Source organism: Melopsittacus undulatus, chromosome 1 (genome assembly GCF_012275295.1).
Source record: "Melopsittacus undulatus isolate bMelUnd1 chromosome 1, bMelUnd1.mat.Z, whole genome shotgun sequence".
Taxonomy (NCBI): Eukaryota; Metazoa; Chordata; class Aves; order Psittaciformes; family Psittaculidae; genus Melopsittacus; species Melopsittacus undulatus.
In genome coordinates this window covers 77,407,904-77,427,940 of record NC_047527.1, presented here as the reverse complement: position 1 = coordinate 77,427,940, position 20,037 = coordinate 77,407,904, and the positions used below count along the sequence as shown (strand labels likewise).

The window sequence follows — 20,037 nt, the reverse complement described above, 5'->3', positions numbered from 1 at the left end:
CATACTCTTTATAAGATGATCAGTGTAATAATGAGCAAGTGGCTCAGCATAAACCTGTGTGGAACAGGAAATCCCTGTGACTTCCTCTGTCTGTGGAATAGACAGTTTATAGAAGAGACACTATTTCCTGTCTATTGAGCAATTACTTGTGCAAGGGCCTTCCCTCTTATGACTGCATGGTTTTCTTAAGTGCTCTTATTGAGACACTTCATTCAAAGCCTTTGAAAATCCAAGTAGGTCTATCAACTGAATATCTCTTATTAGCATGCTTATTAACGTAAAAATAATGTTCTGAAAACATTACTTAAAGCCTTAATAGAAGAATTAGAACTTGTAAAAAACTAATTTAAAAAAATAACATTTCTTAGCATTAATTGTAATTGCCTTCAACATGTTCTGATATTTTTAAAATTTGTATAATTTAACATAATTGTTATAATTAATAATAAACTAAAGCATGCAGCAAAGCTAGCTCAGAAATGCACTGTTACCTGGGTGGGGGTGGTGTTGGTAGTGAGTAGCTGATGTTTCTTTTTAGCAGAATCTTAGTTTTGCAAATAAAAATTTACGAGACAGATGTTTAAAGGATGAAATAAGCTTTACAGTAACATAATTTGCTCCTGATTTCAGTCAGCATCATGTTTCTCTCAGAGCTACCATTGCAAGCATGAACGACTCCTGATCTCTGTAACATTGCGGTTAACACCCAAGATTAATGCTACCATGAAGGACTCTACAAGCAGAAGTATAAACAGTAGACTCTTAAAGTAGCTGGATCAGCAAGCTATTGTATTCTTTAACAGGGCTCCATCACATATATGACATGCACTAATTTTTATTTGCATTGCGTGACAAGGCTTCAAAAAACATTATGAAATCATTGCACTATACAAAAAACAAAACAAAACCAAAACACAAAAATGGCTCTTACTCAGAATACTGTGCTGTCTAGTTTAATAAATGACAGTGTTCAACATATATTAGGGAAGGACAAATAAACAAGGATTACAGAACAAGACAACTGTTACATATGCCAAAAAAGCATGCCCAGCTGGATGGTTTTGGATCACTAAAAAGGCAGCATTTACTCTGAGTATTCATCATCTTGTGAGAAAGATTCATAAGATTTAGCACTAAAGAACACATTCTGTCAGGTACTGCCAGGCACTTCTGTTTGACTAGTGCTTTTGAGGTAGAGCTCCAGCCCTGCACTGCCCTGGAAGAGCCCGGTTTCATTCCTCAGCACTTCCATTCTGAATGTGTTATGTGCAAGATAAACTAACCAGTAGTTTGTCACTGGAAGACTTTTTGAGTTTGCTTGTTTGTGTTCAGAAGAGGCTTCTATGTAGAGAAATCACAGTATCATTTAATTGCACAGTCTCTGTCTCTTGCTTCCTTTCCCTCCACAGCTCATTATATATCCTCTAAAAAAAAAAAAGTCAATAAAACCCAAGGACTTAAGTGCTTAAATAAACCCCCCTAAAGCATGGCAAACAGCAAATGCATGTGGGAAGATGAGTATTTCCACCCTGAAGTGACAGCTTTACTCCCTTAGCAATCACCTGGTTGACAACATGAAGTATCTCCAACAGCTTACAGGTGAAGCCTGATTTATATATTAAAGTAGGTAAAGTAGCTGTATTTTAATCTTATATAGTATCTAGAGTTGGAGAACTCTTGACTTCTAGAAATATACTGATTTTGTGAATGATTATGAAATACAGTCAGTGTAGGAAAATGAAATTTCACAGTCTTTCACAAAGTGAACTTAAAAATTAATTTTTCCATTGCTTTAAATGCATTTTATTATTATTATTATTATAAGGATAATAAGAGCAAATAGTGATGTAAAAACAAAGTTTAAATTCTTTGTTTTGAAAAGTTGTGTGAAGAGTTTATAGGTTTTTTGAGTGTTTCCAAGTTCAGTGTTTCTCCTGGCAGAGTATGAAGCTATTAAAATATCTGTCTAGATCTGCAAGTCACATTCACTACAGCTCTCCAAAGATAAGTTTTTTTTCTGGTGCTTTTTGGAGGAATAATAGAGAAAGTTGTTATAGTAGTGAAATGTCATTTCCCTGACACTATCCATCACTGTACATGTTCGTGCCCACAGACACAGACATACATGTACGAAGAACTGCTTCAGAATCAGGGTGTATAAATATTGTGCTGTCAACATGAGCTACCTCACCCTGGATGCTCTTATTTCTAATAGCCAAAAGAAATCAATGTTTGTGGCCAAGAAACATCTCTGCTATAAATTTGTCATGTGTATATTTTCTCTTTTATTGATTCAGTTCTGGAAAGTATCCGAGTAAAATTTAGTACCTACTCTCTATCCTCCTCAATTAGTTCTCCTCCATTCTTGAAATTCCCTCTTTTCTTGACAACTCTTAGCATTAAAAATAGCATAACCCTTCAGTTTCATTGCTTCAATGCTGTCAACTGAGCTTTACAGCAGCTGAGGTTCTATGTCTACATTTCTATTTCAGTCATCTTGGTAAAGGTGAACGTTAATGTCTGCTAATGGGCTGTTAATTATTTGGGTCATTAATTAGAAAAGGTTAACAGTACCTTTGAGACTTAAGGGGACACACACTTTTGTTCCTCACCTCTGAATTATTCTGAAAGAGTGTGAATGTAGACAGTATATTTTGTGAGTTTTAAAATTAGTCCTAAAACCAAATATTTTTTTTTGTAAAAGTCTTGTGGCACTGAGGCCTTGATCACAGGTATTATTGTGGCAAAATGGCATGTTCTTGAAGGAAGATTCTGTAAAATGTCACTGAACGTTTTACGTAAGAATGTACAGCAGGACAAAAGTTTATCTACTAGACTGTCAAAAGCTGAAGGTGCTTGGCAAAATGACTTATGTTTCACTGATAAACAGTACTGAGGATTTGTAAACAATATTTAATAAATTCATATCTTCTTTTTTATGGTCTTGCCTGAACGTTTTACAAGTATGCATGATCTATAACAGTATTTTTAGTATTTGAATAGTAATAAAAATGGTTTCTCTTGAAAATATTTCTCCATCAACTTCACTTTTCTTGCTTTGCCTCATACCTTTTTCAGCATAATTAGCTAAATAGATCTAGCTAAGTTAATCTTACTTTTCTGGTTTTACATGGTAGTTAGTTCAATAACAGATATGTTACCTTTGCAAAATTCAGTAGAGAACAATTAGCTTTTGCCAAGCATTTTCACCAATATTACCATGACTTTGGCAAACTGCATGATTATAGATTTCTCCAACTGATCTTATTCTGCTACAGTTTACAAAAAATTATTACAACAAACTTCTAAAATATTCTTAGCAATTATCATCAATATTATTAGTTGTGTCATGTGTGTATAATCAATATAATGTACTATATTGTATATAGTCAAAGAAATAAGCATTGTACTCAATGTATTTGTTTAAATATGTGTTTGCTTTGCTTTGCTTATGTGAATGAAGGTAGAGAACTGTGTGTTGTCTTTTATTTTTAAAACAGGCCAAATCCTCGAGCCTGTACTGTTTATGCTTCAGCTTCAGTCCAGACAGACTACAGCTGAACAGTGAACAGAAAAATTCTCATGAAAAGAGCTCTTTCCCTCCCCCTCTTATGTTCCCTTAGGGTATCTATCAGCTCTGTGCAGCTGTCTGTGTGGGCTTCACTGCCTATATCACAAGAACAACTTTTATTAAATTGTACTTTAGCACTTGAGCTTCCAGACCCAGCATGAAAATGAAAGCAGAGGTAGAAATATTGCTTGGTCACACGTTCCAAAAGCTTAGCTCATATTTAGTTGAAAGTAAATCTTAGAAACCACCAGGGCTTTCAAAGGGAAAGGTGCTACCTTTCAAAAATACCTCTCCCATCAAATTCTGTTGCTTTGGGGAAAATCAGACTAAAACCAGGAGTGGCTGCTGTTCCTCCTGTTCAGATCTCCGTCAACTTAAAAATTATTCTAAAGAGGAATTTTAGTCAGCCAGTATTAGATACTTGCCATTTTGGTTAAACAGTTACTTTTCCTAACCAATGAAAGTACATCTAATTAGTGGGATGGCTAGCAGATGATGCTCCTCATAGAGCATCCTGGTTCAGCCTGAATTTTGGCTCCAAAAAAACAGACGTGTAGGTGAAACTCTAATTCTGAAAATCACCAGTATGTAATGCAGAAGGTGAAAATCTCTGTACCAGGTCCTGAATGTATGATAATGTCAGAAAGTATAGATGCTTTAGATGTTTTTACCTAGCTCTGAGGTGTGGTTGCTAATATGTTTCATGCTGGTGAAATCAAACCAATGACCCAGTCACTTCATCAGTTGAATTTAGCAGCAGTGAAGTAGAAAATTAAAATAAGGTAAGCTTGAGCATCCTGCTGAAGCCAGGTACTGTTTGGGTCAAGTTCAAGTTTCAACACCTTCACTGTTCATTTTTGTTTCAGGTAATTCAGACTATCACTGCAACTGACAAAGATAACTCTGCAAATGGGGCAAGATTCCATTTTTCCCTTGATGAAGGACTTTCTTTGAATCCCAACTTTACTCTAAGGGACAATGAAGGTAAATGAAACACATAAATCTCAAAAAAATGGGTCTGTTTTGTCTGGGATGTCTCATTGAACAGAACAGTTTCCATGAGTTTCTTGACAGAAGAGGAAAACTGTAATCTGTCATCACTGAACTGGCTGATAACAAGGACATGGTGTATACAACATTGCAAACTGAATAATTTGATATTGCATTATTTTAATGTATATTCCATTATATTTTAGCATTTATACTTCACACTTTCAGGAATGTTTTTAAAAAGTGGATTAAAGAGAAAGATGTTGGCAATTTGGTTTTTTTCATGGTGAATAGCACTGAGTGGGTACTGTCAAGGTTATTGCTGGTTATTGCTTAAAGGAGAAAATAAGAATTTACGGGGCATAGAAAGCTGAATTAATGCTTACTTTTACAGCTGTGATACCAAGAGCAGGTCCTTCAGTGCTTCCTGGATGACTTCATGCCCTTCCTAACAAAGTGTGCCTAAAAAATACAATCAGAAGTTCACACCAAATAGGCCCAGAGGGAAAATGCCCTTCAGAGTCACTTTGTACAAGTGTTTATGAACATCTCTTGAATCAAAGAATCATTTAGCCTTTTCAAAAAAAAAAAAAAAAAACAAAAAAAAAAAAAAACCAACAAAACAAAAAAAAAAAAAACAAATAAATCAGTCTTATTATTTATTGAGACTTGCTTCATGGTTTCCATTTTACAACCTGATGAAAATGAGAGTAAACTTTAAATGCTTGTCTGTAGTCTTCCTCTTGAGCTTTAGTGTATGGTGTATTCTGAGGGTTGGTTTGTATGCTGTGTGGAAAGATGGGGTGGTTGGCTTTATTTTACAGCTATATTTTTGCAGTAGTGCCATGAAATACCTTCTGAGATCTTACAGATCACTACTCATCTGTAATGGCTGAGAGCTATTAACTCCATCACTGCTACATACATAATGTTTAAACTATTCTTCATGATATTTTTTATCTGTTTCTTAAAACCTTTCAGGGAAGAAGACCACATAATCCTCCTAAAGAATCTATTCCAATGTTTAACTATACAGATAGCAGGGAAAAAAATAATCAAGTCATACTATTTATTTGATCTAGATTCATGGTCCTGAAATTCTGATTCCAAAAGAGATCAATCCAATATCTATCAATATTTACGTGCTAATAATACTTGATGAACTAACTCACATATTAAAAATATTCCTTAAATGATGACTCCAGCCTTTCTCAGGTTAATATATCACTTCCACTCAGATAGTCATAGCAAAAGCCAGAGGGATTGTTCCTGAAAGAAGTGTACTGGTGTGTATATTTGTATTTGAGCCCAAGATTCAAATAAACACCTTGAATATTGGACTGTGATCTCATGTGGAAGACCATGGCTGTGTTCATTTCCATACAAGATGCTTATATCTAGATGTGGTTTTGAATCACTATTAAAATTGTGATTCATAATGAAGTAGATATTTTATGGTCTTGAACATATTTTACTTGGGATCTGTATTATATGTGTTTGCTAACAGTGGAAAACGCTGTGTTATCCTTTAAGGACTGCATATCAACACAAGTTGTTTACCAAAACAGGTGTATGAGAGGGTTAGAAATTTTCATAAATCTCTAATGTGTCAGTGTCACGCCTTGGGTATAAATATGCAGCAGTAAGTACTTGCTGCTTTCTTGTTACCTCCCAAAGAGCAGTGAGCAACAATTTTACCACCAACAGCAGAAGGCAATGTTTGGATTATTCTAAGTTGGATTTGGCAGGGGAAAGTAGGGGAAAGAACTGGAAAAAGTTTAAGCTAAAGGCCTTTTATGCATTATGTTTTTATTTTACCTAAGGAGATACGAAAAGTAAGTATGCACTCCCTGTTCATCTCCCCCAAAACTTCTACATATAGAGACTCAAGAAATGCAGTTTCCAGTTTGCCCACACAATTAACATAATGACAGTTTAAATCAAATCATAATAAGAAATTTATCTTAAAACCAAAAACATTTTCAGTGGTTTGCTTTTCACATGGCCATTTGATTGTATTGTTTAAACACTGCCCTTTATTGGGACCTTTTCTTTGTGATATGATCTGTATGTAAAGTATCAGTAAAGCACTTAGCACACGAAGTATCCAGATATCTGGCATTTACAAGTTTAATATGTATGATCTATTCGAATTCATAAATGTAATTTCTGTTGTTTTTTATTTTAGGAAATAGCTGAGAGAAGGTGGGCAGAAGAGGCTTTTCTTATGTCTGTGATAAGTTTGCAGTTTTGAAAACTCATGGTTTTGAGCATCAGCTGTTAAAAAGAATCAGGTGCTCTTAACACAAGATAGCTACTATTTTTTTCCTCTGGATGCAATAATTAAAAAAAACAAAAAAAACAACTGCCTTAAGAGAATTTTCAATAATGTTTTGCAGAACAATAAAAACAAAATCTCATATCACACTGAAAGTGATATTCAGTGGTCGCTGCAAATCTATGTTTGTCTTGCAGTTATCTTTGGAGCCAGTCATCCTTTCCTTTTCTTTCTTCAGGACAAACATTTCATTTCAGAAAAATCTAAGTACACATTTTCTTCTCTTGTTTTCATAACCTAGAACAAGAGAATTCTGCTCCTTGAGCTCAAATACACTATTGCATGAATGTTCTCCTACTGTTTTCATCAGTAGAGCTACAGGACCTATAAACTGCAGCAGTAAATTGGATCTTTAAATATTAATTCTTATATCTGTGCACTTTGATGAAAATGTAGAGGACTCGCACAAGCATAAGATTTCATAGCTTGTCCCTATGTACCTGTATGGACTTCAGTCACAGCATGTGTATGATTCTGGTCAATAATATTATATGGCCTCCACAGAGGAAATAGATATTAAAGTGTCAGTGCAGACAGTTGATCATATGACCAGTTAAACTTTCATCTCTGGAGATGAAAGCACAAACCTGAGCTAGTGTCTTTACTCAGTAACAATGCACAATATTAAAGCTCCAGCTTTTGAATATGCAACCTCATAGCAAAGAGCTTAAAACCCTCATGGAACTGGATACCATGAGAGAGCCACAGGGCTATACAAAATATGCAGTCCAACAGAACCTTAGAATTCTTGGATCACCTTCTGGATTCTCTTGGTGCTTACACTTTTCATTTTAAAGAACTAAAAAAATGGAAGAGACAGGATATTATACCTTTCTCCCTACTGGCTGGATTCTTATGCTGTAGTAGATTCTTTGTTGTTATTTGGGTTTTTGTTTACACTGACAAAGTACTATTCAGGAAGAGTAAAGGCTTCAGAGTATGAACAAGAGAACAGCCAACAAAATGGTGCAGTATCTATACACATAGATACTAGAACAAGAACTGCAATAGAATTTGTTTGCTATACAAAGAAAATGAATTAAGTTGTAATCATTTCCTGCAATTTTAGAGAGAAACCCAGGGAAGATGCCTTTTTGTTTGCTTGGGAATTGTATTATGAAGGTTTTTAAATGAAATCAGGGCTGTTTACAGTTTATTGTGTCCAGAAAAATGTTGCAATTTCTATTAAAACCTCAGCACCCAAATATTGGAGGTGCTTTGATGTTGCAGTTCAGATGCTACATAGCTCAGTTCATTGTTGTCTGTGTTCTTCTCACTTTGTTTTTTCTGATTTTATTGCAGATATTCTTTTTAATGCTTTTTCCACTTGTGCATGGTATCTCAAATTTACAAGTTTTGCCTAACCAGAAATATCTGCCTGGACAATATAAGACTAAACCACCTTTTGTTGAGGTATCAGAGGAAAGATGAAAGAACTTCTTCATACTAGATCTGGTTTTGAGTACTTAATTTAAATTGTACTTTTTTTATTTTTAAATCCTGGAACATAATATTTTTCCAGATGCTTAAGGAATGGTTGATATATTTGTCAAAATTTGTTAGTTTGATGGAAAATGCATTGAGTATACTTCATTGTTATGATATCCCCAACTGTTAATACATAGACACACGCATTAGCATAGTCTGTCTGTCTTTGTTTTAAAAATTACTTCTCTCTTCCTGCCTATTTTTTTACCTCTTAAGGACTTTCAGAAGTTGCATGACACTTTTCAGGGAGCTGGCAAAAGACTGAACCCTCAAAAAAGAGTTCACTTGAGCACCAAAGAACATTTATGAATTTTATGCACAGTAAAACACCATTTTGCCAGTGGAATTTTTTATCACAAGATATACAGTGTAACATAGATGCTTCAATGGCTATTGTAAATATTCTGGACGATAAGGGTTTGTGCAGGAGCTGCGTACATTCACCCAATGCTGCCAGTATGATTTGTACATTCTAGTACTTTAGTAATGACTTAATGAAAGTAGACAAAGTTTGCATTACCTTCAAGGAAGAACAACTCCCTAGAGAATGCTCAGCATTTGTTCTCCTTTCATTTCTTCAGGAAAAAAAAAATTCATTTAAAAAAAAAAAATTGCAGTCTTATTTTTACCCTCTGCCCACTTTCCTCAAAGTGGCTTTTTGAAAATTGACCAGTAATGGAGAACATTGTGGAGTCAGAACAAAAGTAGTCTATTTTTCTGATGCTATCCATTTAGAGACTCCTTTTTGTTAATGTTATGCCACAAGATATATTAATACCCACAGAAGTAGAGATCTGGTTTTCTATGAAATCTAGAGCATGATGACTTCAATGGCATCTGCACAAAATGAAATTTGTGATGTGTTCATCCACCCATGCCTGTGATGCAATTAACAATTTTTCTGTGTTACAGATGAAAAATGAGTAAAAGCTAGATCAGTTTTACATGACATGTGGTTATTCAGGACAAGAGCAACCTCCAGAGAGTAATTCATCCCACCCCAGCATGAATTCCCTTGGTGAAGTTTCTGTTTATCTCTTCCTTTATGTGTGCAAAAGTCTTATCTACAACCATATTGCACAAGATGTCTGTAGCAGCTTAGCGATCTGGCTTTAGGGCTTAAGAGATGCAAATAAGCATGCCACATACCAGACAATGTCTTGGTTGCTGTAGAGTGTCTGAAGTGGCATTAAAAAGGTCAGGCTGAAACCCCTGCTTTGCAGCACAACTTGAACAGGAAACAGCTGTGTAATTCCTGCCTTCCTTTACATCAAAGTGGCATGTTTGAAATGGTTATGTAGTATTGCAAGTTCCTACTGCCCTTCCATGAAATATCGGGTAAAGAAGACAAGTTGTAATGAGAGAGAAATGGTATCTGAGAAAGTGGAAAGTTAGCATTATACATGGTAACTGTAAGTACAGTCCATAGCAGTGCTGTTACTGTAAATGGGTTGAATGCCTAAGCAGGTGTCACCAAATCAACATATAAAACAAAAATAGGACTTTGTGTACAAAGGACAGAAAATAAGGACTAGCTGCCATAGGAGAAGACATTTTTCTTCCTCAGGCTTCTGAACATCTTTGATCACTTTTTGATTTTAAAATGTTGGATCTAAGATTGATCAGATAGGTGGGTTAGTGTGTAGTGTATAGGTTCTTCATGCATTTCTTTCAATGCTACTACCTGTTGGTGTTTCACAAACAACTCCTAAGTAGATAAGTATGTTTTAGGCCCAAAAAGTCTTCTATGTTGCTTTTCATTTTTGCTACGCAATGAAATAAAAATTTACAATAGCTTTTGCCCACTGGCAATAGCTTTGAAACCAGCACAAAAGAAAAAATATTTACAAGTGTTATCAGTAAAGAAATGAAACAGAATGCCTATCAGTGTAGTCCCACATAAGCAAATTAGCTGCTCTAACTTTAGAAATATAAAAAAAGCAAATCATTCTAATATATTTTCTTTGGGTTTAATTAGTTATGACTTCTGAGAAAATTTATAGAAGTTGAATTGCAGAATTCTGAATAGGCAGAGCTGAAAATTAAAACATGCCTTAAGCTATAAACAAGATTTTACTTTTATTTTTTTTAATTTCCATTTCTCTTGTGTCTGCCTCCAAAGTATAATGAGCCAAAGGAATTCTCAAATTGTGAATACTAAATGAGTATCTTCCAAAGTGCTGCAGTACTCACCTTCCATGGTGTTATCATTGTATTTCAGCTTCCTTGTTTTCCCTATACCCTTCTTTCTTTTCACAGTTCCAGAACTCAGTGTAAAAAAGCAGAAATGACAGAGAAAGGAATGGGAGAACAGCTTTATGTATAGTGTGCAGTCTAGCTTAATAAACTACCACTTCCTCAGAGTGTGAAGAACTGCTGCTTTAGAGCCATGCAGAATTTCCCATGGGTAACCTCAAACCCACTTGAGATTAATGTTAAGTTCTAATTGCCACGTTTGCAAAGCACAGCCCAAATACAAGAAAGTTCAGATCATGAAATGGGTCAATGTGCACCACAGGGAATCATACAAATCTCTCGTTATTCTGGAGCTGTAAATTTCTCTTAGCAGTTAGCCCTTTCATCTCCAGAGGTTCATGGTTCTTATCATACTTCTCAGGGGTTAAGTTCACAGTTTAAATCTCTTGCAGTAAAAAGATCTTCCCTTCCAAGCCTAGAGGAATCAGATCTGTAGTCCTCATCATCCTAGTGCTATTGCTGCTATCCTACACAGTTGTTTCTTTGTCTACCTGCTGTATCTGTTTTCAGGTATCAAAGGAATTTCTCAGTCCATGACCTCTCTCCTCCTTGTTTCAAACAAGCTTTGTTTTCCCCCTCAGTAAGTGATTTCCTATGTCGTCAGCATCTGCCTTCATACTTGGCTGCCTGTAACTTTTATAATTTTTGTGATGTTTTTGTTTTCATGGTAAGATCCTTTTCTTAGTAGTTGCCATGTCTTTAGCTCCTCTCTCAGTGGGTCTTCCAGTAGTTTTTGATAAGGAATGGAAACAGTTAAAACATGAAAATGTAGAACATCAGAATAGGTGTCAGGATGCAGCTGCTACTGCAGTTTAGCTAAGGTTTTATTATCTATTCACTTTGTTAGCATACCTTTACATATGATTGTCCTCAAGGATAGAGCTCTGACTGCAACATCAGAGGCATTATTTCTGTATTATGCCAATGTCATTAGCTTTGGTCATTTTCCACTATCCTTGATTTTCAGGGACCTTCAGAAAATCGGTCCTTAGATGTAGTTTTCTTCGCTGTAAAAATGTTAGAGATCTCATTTGTAAAATACTCTGAAAGATTTAATGACAAAGAATAGTATGTGGGAGCTAAGTTACTTTCCAGTGTTTTGGTCATATGTATACATAGGCATACACTAAGAGTTGCTGTATGTAAGTCTATAATATTGAGAGTAATCGCTATATTTAACACCTCTGATGATTTTACGAACAGAAAATTTCCATGCCAGTGCCCAAAAATTTATGATACTTTTTTTTTTAATTTGTGAAATTGCATTGAAGGAAAAGCTTTACATTTTTTCTTTGGGAATGCATATAGTTGTGTATGTTGTCACAGAATGTCATAGGTATATGTCATGTAGCATCTGTTTCTACAGAAATCTAGTTATTGCTCAAGAGAATACGAACATGGCAATTTTTTTAAATTAAAAAATGTATTCTAGTTCCTTCTTTGCTAAAATTGTGCCTTATACTAATATTTAATTCTGTGATATTAATGATACCAGAAAAACAATTTAGTGTTCATAGAAGAAATACAGCATTAAAAGAAAAAATATATATATATATTTTTTTTTTCTAATTTGTATTTACTTTGTGTAGTATAAAACTGTCAGTCCCTTGTTTGGCCAGACCTTCCACCCAAGAGGAGCATTATTTAATATAGCTCTTTCTAGATTTTTTCACTGTAACATTCAAATTATTGGGTTTTTCTATTTTGTCATTTTGGTCTTGTCTTTTTAGATTTCTCACAGTTTTTATATATTTTCTTCACAATTTTCCCACATCTGTCTACAGTTATCCTTTTAGTGCACATGCTCGTATCTCAATGCTCTTTCTTTTACATCTTTGCCAAAAATCTCTTGTGCTTAAATCCTTTCATTGCTGTTAAGTTCCTGCTCAGGAATACTTAGATTTTGTTCATTATATTCAGTCTCTGATACTTTTCTTTCAGCCTGCTTTTTCATCGCTGCTTCTGTAGCTGTATGGTGATTATAGATCATTCACTCTTTTTCTTTTTTCTTTTATGCCAGAGGATGGAAGGAGGAGGTTATGCTTTCCTGCTCAGATTTGAATACTGGGCCTTTTTTGCCTATAGGCCCAAGAAAATTGGCATGGAAAAAAAAGTTTTAGGGTTTTCTTATATGGACAAGGTAGCAGAACTAATGTGTTTGGGGTTTGTAGACACCATAATAGAAATAGAATATTAAGCAAAACTGAAAGACTGTTCTTATTATTGGTAATCATAGAATCATAGAATAGTTAGGGTTGGAAAGGACCTTAAGATTATCTAGTTCCAACCCCCCTGCCATGGGCAGGGACACCTCACACTAAACCATGTCACCCAAGGCTTCTTCCAACCTGGCCTTGAACACTGCCAAGGATGGAGCATTCACCACTTCTTTGGGCAACCCATTCCAGTACTTCACTACCCTAACAGCAAAGAATTTTTTCCTTATATCCAATCTAAACCTCCCCTGTTTAAGTTTGAACCCATTACCCCTTCTCCTGTCACTACAGTGTAATAACACTTGCTGTCACCTTTTGGATTTAACAGTATGAGATTTGAGAATTTTTTTTCTTTTGGGTTGAGAGACATGACAGTTGTTAATATTAATGCTTAGCTCATGGATGTAGTGTCACTACAGAATTTACGTTTCAAATTGAGTCCTTGAAAATATCCTTAGGTTTTTAAGGTATTATTTCTGTATAACTTTGTTCTGATGTCACCTTCTTATTTATTGTAACTTGAAATATAATTCTTCTCAGAACTGTCACTTCTTTGAAACTGCTTTCTCTTTCTGTTGATAAGTACATGGGCTAAAAGTGCATGTGGGAGTATTGTGCTTCTCTAATGACTTTAGTGGGATTTCTATGTGACCACTCAGACTTTATTGTGGCAATGTTAGTGCTGAGAGAAAAAAGAACAAAGAACAAACCACAGGGGAGCTCAGGTTTCATTATTGCAATTTATTTTCTCTTCTGAATTTATGAAATAACGTGAAAATTTGTATTGCAGCTCAACAGAGCCATGTTATCATGTCACAGAAGGAACTTACATGCTGCAGAGAGTGTAGCGAGGCTGCTCAGGATCTGCAGGTTGTTGAAATAATGTTGAAGCACTGTGTAAAGCGAGGGGAGACAAACCTAGCTCACTCTTGTCCATACTGCCTGCTGGGAAGGGTCCCTGGTGTGTGCTGCTAGCTCTGACTGTGGTTGGGTGTTACATGAGAGAGTCCTAGTTGGCCCAGGCAAACACAATGCCAGTGAGAATGCTAAAATTTAGCATGTTGCTCACTCCGAAGCCTTGTTTTGTTTGACAACCTGCAGCTGGAGGAGATAAAAAGAGAAATGGCTAGAAGGGAGCTCTGCTAATAATCTGTAATAAGTTGCATTTCAAGGAAGTGAAGCAATTATAAAATGGATTCTGAACAACTAGAAAGTGAGTGGAGTTTTTCATGCATATGGAGGAAGTGGTGATACACAGTTTTTTTCTGCATGGAGAAAGATAGAAGCAGCAGTTATCACCTTATATATACTGTCAGCATCAACTTATTTTTATGCAAAATATGTATTAATTTGAAATTCCCTACTAATCACAGATATGTGAGGTTATTTCTGCTCTTGGGCTGTATCTAGAGCTCAATCTGCCACTGTTTTGGCAGCTGACAGGCAGATCAGCTGAAGGTCATTTTGTATTCTATAGTGGTTTCCGTCTTTGAACCATGGAAGATTTTATCTGTGTCCTGCAGCAGTATTAGGGAGTCAGGACTGACAATGTGGCATGAAAAAAAAGGAGAGAGTGGTAAATGGGTAAGATGCTATTTTAAAAATGCTAGCAAAATGTTTTTATGTAACACTATGCAGCAGAAACAACAGCTGCTTACTTTACCTTCTACTTGTACCAAGATATTTGTTGAAAAATTAAGACATGCAGGCAATCTACCTCTTTGCAGTCTGTGTTCCGTAAAATTATTTGCTTGGTTTAGGAATATTTTAAAATAGATCAGTGAGATTATTCATGTTCTGCATTTAATTAAAAGAAGAAGACATGCATGTATTAAAGAAAAAGCTCGTCCAAATTTGTAAAATAAGACTGAGGACTTTTCCATATAACTTAAAATTCAACTGGCAGAGCTTAGTAATACCTCCATGGGTGGGCATAATCTGCAATTATGACCTTAAGGCCACTTCTCAGTCTGCTTTAGGGGAGAGTTTTCTACGTACAATAAATGTAGTCTGAATTTCAGTGACATAAAGCTTGATTTCTTCAGTTGACTCAATTATAACACAGAACACTTTGCTCCTTAGTCTAGTTGCAGAATAATGTGAAAATAATTTCTCAACAATAAGATAATGAAAAAAAATCAGCATTAATGAGAATACTTCGGTATGTTTTCATAAGGTTTCACAAGCCCATATTAAGCAGTATGGAGAAGTTTTAACAGGTTTTTAATGAGAATAAAAGAAATACTTCTGTATGTTATATTCTATAGGCACATAAGAAGCATGTTCAAAATCCTATATCAAAAGAAAATAGTAATTTACTGTATATCTTTTAACCACCTCTGTATTGGGGTTTTTCTGTAGGTTATTGAACACACTATTTTGTGTGTGTGTATGCGTGTGTGTGTGTATGTGTTTAGTAAGTAACAATGTAAGGAAAATAGTATGTTTTACATAGGTATTTTATAACCTCTGGCATTTCCAAAAGTGATGGTATTTCTTTGTGTCAGATTTTTCAGACAAAAAAAGTTCATCTCATTCAGATTTCCATAAGGTTCTGAAAATGGAATGAAAATAAATGGCGTTAGAAGTGGCTGATGTCATGCCTTTAAAGAGGAAGCTGGCATGAAACTTGGGATTCAGTCATCAAAAGTATATCTTGACATGAACAAGTAGAAGAGCACTTCAAGGCCTATTGTGAATGAATGAATGAATGAATGAATGAATGAATGAATGAATGAATGAATGTCATACTTTGCACTCACTGCAAGAGAGAGGAACAAAACGAGTTTATAACAGGCTGACCATGCTGGAGGTTTCCAAGCAGATAAATAGGGCGAATGGAGAAGAAAAGCTAATGAACTTCAATGCAATGGAACCTGATGCTTGATTCTTCGCTCAGCAGCAAGGGAACCCCTTCCCACCTCATAGATATTTCTTATGTAAAACCTGTTGCCAAATATATAATGTAATGCCATTATGCTCATGTAGGGATATACTACTGGGTTTTCTCAGTACCACTGTCAGGTGGTATGCAAAAGAAAAAAATTGAGAGAGATGAGTTAAAGTGAGTGTTTTAAAATTTGGCACAGAGCTTGTTAGATATGGCATGAAGAGTAGTAGGTAAAGAGTTTGTATGAAGTTTAACCAAAAACTCACCTCCTCCATTCAAATATGCATGTGGAAAGTAATCAGTCCTATGGGCTAAAATATGCCACACTTCCTGTATTGTCATGTTGGCTTTTTCCAAAGTGCTACAGACTTCATTTTTCCATATATTATGAGAAACCCATTTAACACTGCAGCGACAGTGAAATTTTCCCGTTTGATTATGAAATGAAGAGAAATCCAGCAGACATATTTTTGCACTTGTCATCCCAGTGTTGTTAAAAAACTCCAAACCCACAAACCTGCAATTTGAAAACTGTTAATCATGGGCAAGCAGCATGAGAGCTCTTTTCTTCCAATCTCTCTTCCTGTTTCATAGTCCCCATCTCTCTCTCCCCACAGCTGCTCATGTCCCTGATTTCTCAGTGTCTCCAGTTTAGTTTATCTGTGGATAGTTTATCTCTTATTCAGGGGCCAGTAGTTATAACGTGGTAGTAACAAACTGAAATTAAATTTTATATACATGAGAATAAGATGCAACTACATATTCCCGTAACATTTCTTTCCATGCACTCTTTTTATGCCCCTTAATTTCTTGGACTTAGAGGGATATGGGTGGCAACTCATTATCTTGATTTATGCCTATATATGCTCTTTCAATTACTGTAATAAACATTAGTATTCTTATTGACTGTACATATATGCCAGCTGACCTGTGACAAAATCTTACATCACTGTTTCCGCTTTGCTTATTTACCTTTTACCTCTACCTGTTTAGAACATACGATATTTGCTCATTTTTCCTTTCCTTCCTCCTTGTCTCTTCCATTACTTTCTGCCTCGTGACCTCTCCCCAGCATGAGTCTTTGGCCACTGTCCTTTCGGATGTTTTCTGAAAGCTCACTTGATCTATAAAAACTGTCACAAACAGTAAAACATGAAAATTTTATTTTAACTTTTGCTGAAGACATTCTAACATTCTTCTGAAAATCAATAAGATTTTTATGTTGTGGATGAGTTTCACAACAGGTATCCTCAACATTCCAGGTAGGCCCATATACTACCAACAGCATATCATGGGATTAAAGCATTTGCAAACTGGGCCCAAAATATTTGCAGAGTTGATTTAGACTCTAAGAAAAGTACATGAGCTTAAATAATCTTATTTAGGTAGTATTAATTACTTCCCCTGCTTCCTCTTTTTACTATGTTGGCCACAAATGCTTCCTGACAAATTTTAATTCTAGACTCTTAATTTTCACAGATTAGGACTCTCTAGTTGTAAGTGCTTCTACTTCTTCTCTACATGCTTCTACTCAATGGGAAACAAGAACTTTTCTTTTTTGTCTTCATTAAAATGATATTCTCATTTTTATATTGTAGATAATACAGCCAGTATCCTGACAAGAAGAAGGAGATACAGTCGAACCACTCAAGATACCTATTACCTCCCTGTTTTGATTTCTGATGGTGGAGTGCCCCCTCTCAGCAGCAGCAGTACTCTCACAATTAGGGTTTGTGCCTGTGAGAAAGATGGACGAGTGAGAACTTGCCATGCTGAAGCTTTCCTCTCCTCGGCTGGCTTGAGCACAGGAGCTTTAATTGCAATCCTGCTCTGTGTTGTCATTCTTCTTGGTAAACTATTTTACAATATTGAGTAATGCTATCCTTTCACTGTCTTTCTGAATGTGACAGGGCAAAAATTTTTAATATGGTATGTTTCTGAACCGGGGGCTGCCTGGTAGTAGGAGGTAATTAGAAACACATAGCTGTGATTAAGGGGGAAAGGTTTAGCTAAAATTAATAGGGAAAAATGCCTTTAAAGTATGTTCATGAATATCTGGAATCCACCAGAAACTATTTTTTCAGAGGTTATCAAGTAATTAGCACTGCAGATCTTTTTTTTCTGTAATTTGGAAATATTTCAAAAAAACAGTGACTCTAATTCCATGTCTACAGCAGTGTGAAAAATGATAGAAGAGAAATGAGGAAAGCTTTTTGAAATGTGTTGCACTTTAAGCAGCACCATTAGCACTGTACAAAAGCCATTTCTTAATTACCTTTGTAGGATAAGCTGATAGAAATGCACAACATAATCCACAGGGGCAAGGGCTGTATGAGACTATAAGGTGACTCCATTAGATAAATGCCACTGCAAGTGCATTTTCTCTTAACTTTTTTTTTTCCTCTTCTCCAGTCCAATTTGAATGTTACCCATTAACTAATATATCCTTTTGTTATTGTTTTGAGGTTTTTTTCTGGCAGAGGCACAACTTGCAAGTACATGTGTGTGCACTACTCATGTGCTTTTTTGCATTCGTATAGAGACAACAAGAAATAATAGGCATTATAATGTGACCCACATAGGAGATTTTGATGATTTTTTCTAAAGGCTGTACATTTTCTGAAGACAACTTTCCTCACAGCTTACTTCAGAACTTCCTAGTCAAGAGGCTGTCTTAAAATGTACAGTAATCATTTTAGTTTATAATCCTATGTTTTATCATACAAGATTGAATATTCATAAGAGAGAAAAAAAAAAAAAAACCTTTTGCCTTTTAAATGGACATATGTGCTAAATACTGATTTTAATGAAGCACTGGAAGTCCTTAGCAATGCTTCAGAAAAATGTCAGCCCTAATAACTCATTCAACTGAATGTTATCCCTTTTTATGTCCTTTATGAAATCTCAAATAATCCAACCAGTGGATTTCATTATTGGCTCAAGAAACCCCAGTAATCCCTACCAAGGTAATATGAAGAGTTCTTTTTACTGGCCCTTTGGAAGACCAGGCTGTACTGGAAATTTGTAGTTTCAGTACAGCATTATTAATTTTCCCCTTAACTGTGTGGTCTCAGCCTGTTGCACTTTGGCGTATTGCTATGCCAAAACACAGCTGTATGGATTTCATGGGTGCTTTCCAGGCATACAGTAATCTATCTTCAGGCAACATGTTACATAGCAAAGCCGTTGCTCTCTTACCTATACAACTACGCTCTTTTCCAGATCGGACAGGTCTGGTGACTTTTTTGTTACAGACGCATGCCTGATGTAATGATTTCAAATACCTATATTAGCATGAAAATATTACACCTCTGTATTTGACTTAGTATCTGATATTTCTTTAGGATATATCTGCTTATTTCAGATGTAAATTTTAAACCTACTCTAATATCTGCAGTTTTCTCTTTAGCAATTGTGGTCCTTTTCATCACTCTAAGACGAAGCAAGAAGGAGCCACTGATCATTTCAGAAGAAGATGTCCGGGAAAATGTTGTGACATATGATGATGAAGGTGGTGGAGAAGAAGACACAGAAGCATTTGACATCACAGCGCTGAGGAATCCATCAGCTGCTGAGGAGCTAAAATATCGAAGGGATGTTCGCCCTGAAGTGAAGCCTGTGCTCAGGCATCATGCCTCCTCAAGCCTTGACAGTATAGATGTTCAGGAGTTCATTAAACAAAGACTGGCAGAGGCTGATCTGGACCCCAGTGTGCCCCCATATGACTCCCTACAGACATATGCCTATGAGGGTCATAGATCAGAAGCTGGATCTATCAGCTCTCTGGATTCAGCCACAACACATTCTGACCAGGATTATAATTACCTTGGAGACTGGGGGCCTGAGTTCAAGAAGCTAGCTGAACTCTATGGGGAAATAGAATCAGAAAGAACAACTTAGTTGTAATTCCCAGAACGAAGAAGTTTCTAAACAACTGGAGATATAATGACAGCAGTGGTAACAAAAAATGAATACAGTACTTGGAACTGAGCAAGTTATATGCAGTTACTGTAGAACAAGTGCCCTTTTCATATCTGAAACTGGGTTCTCCAATTGAAAGAAAGTCGAGTTTTGAAAAATACAGAAAAAAGAAGCTATTTGTCCCTTGTGTATATTTTTTAATTGCTCAATAAAGTCTGTGGTACCGTATCTGTAACAATACCTAAAGTAAAGCCAAGCAATGACATTTTTATTGCAATATGCTTAACATCTCAAAGCTACCATAAATTTATGGTCATGCCAGTTTAGGAAGATAGCTAACGGAGGAGCAAATCTCTTGCAGGTTGCA

The 20,037-nt window shown here is 35.8% G+C and overlaps 1 protein-coding gene across 4 annotated transcripts in view; it reads left to right on the top strand.

Annotated features, from left to right (window-relative positions):
- Positions 1–19,649, top strand: part of CDH18 (cadherin 18) — a 172,401-nt gene extending 152,752 nt beyond the window's left edge. For all 4 annotated transcript variants that reach the window (XM_005153354.2, XM_031052837.2, XM_031052838.2 and 1 more), the window contains 3 exons: positions 4,438–4,555; positions 17,348–17,599; positions 19,159–19,649. In XM_005153354.2, coding sequence (XP_005153411.1) covers positions 4,438–4,555; positions 17,348–17,599; positions 19,159–19,649 — 861 coding nt within the window. The remainder of the gene's footprint in view (positions 1–4,437; positions 4,556–17,347; positions 17,600–19,158) is intronic.
- The last annotated feature ends 388 nt before the right edge of the window (positions 19,650–20,037 follow it).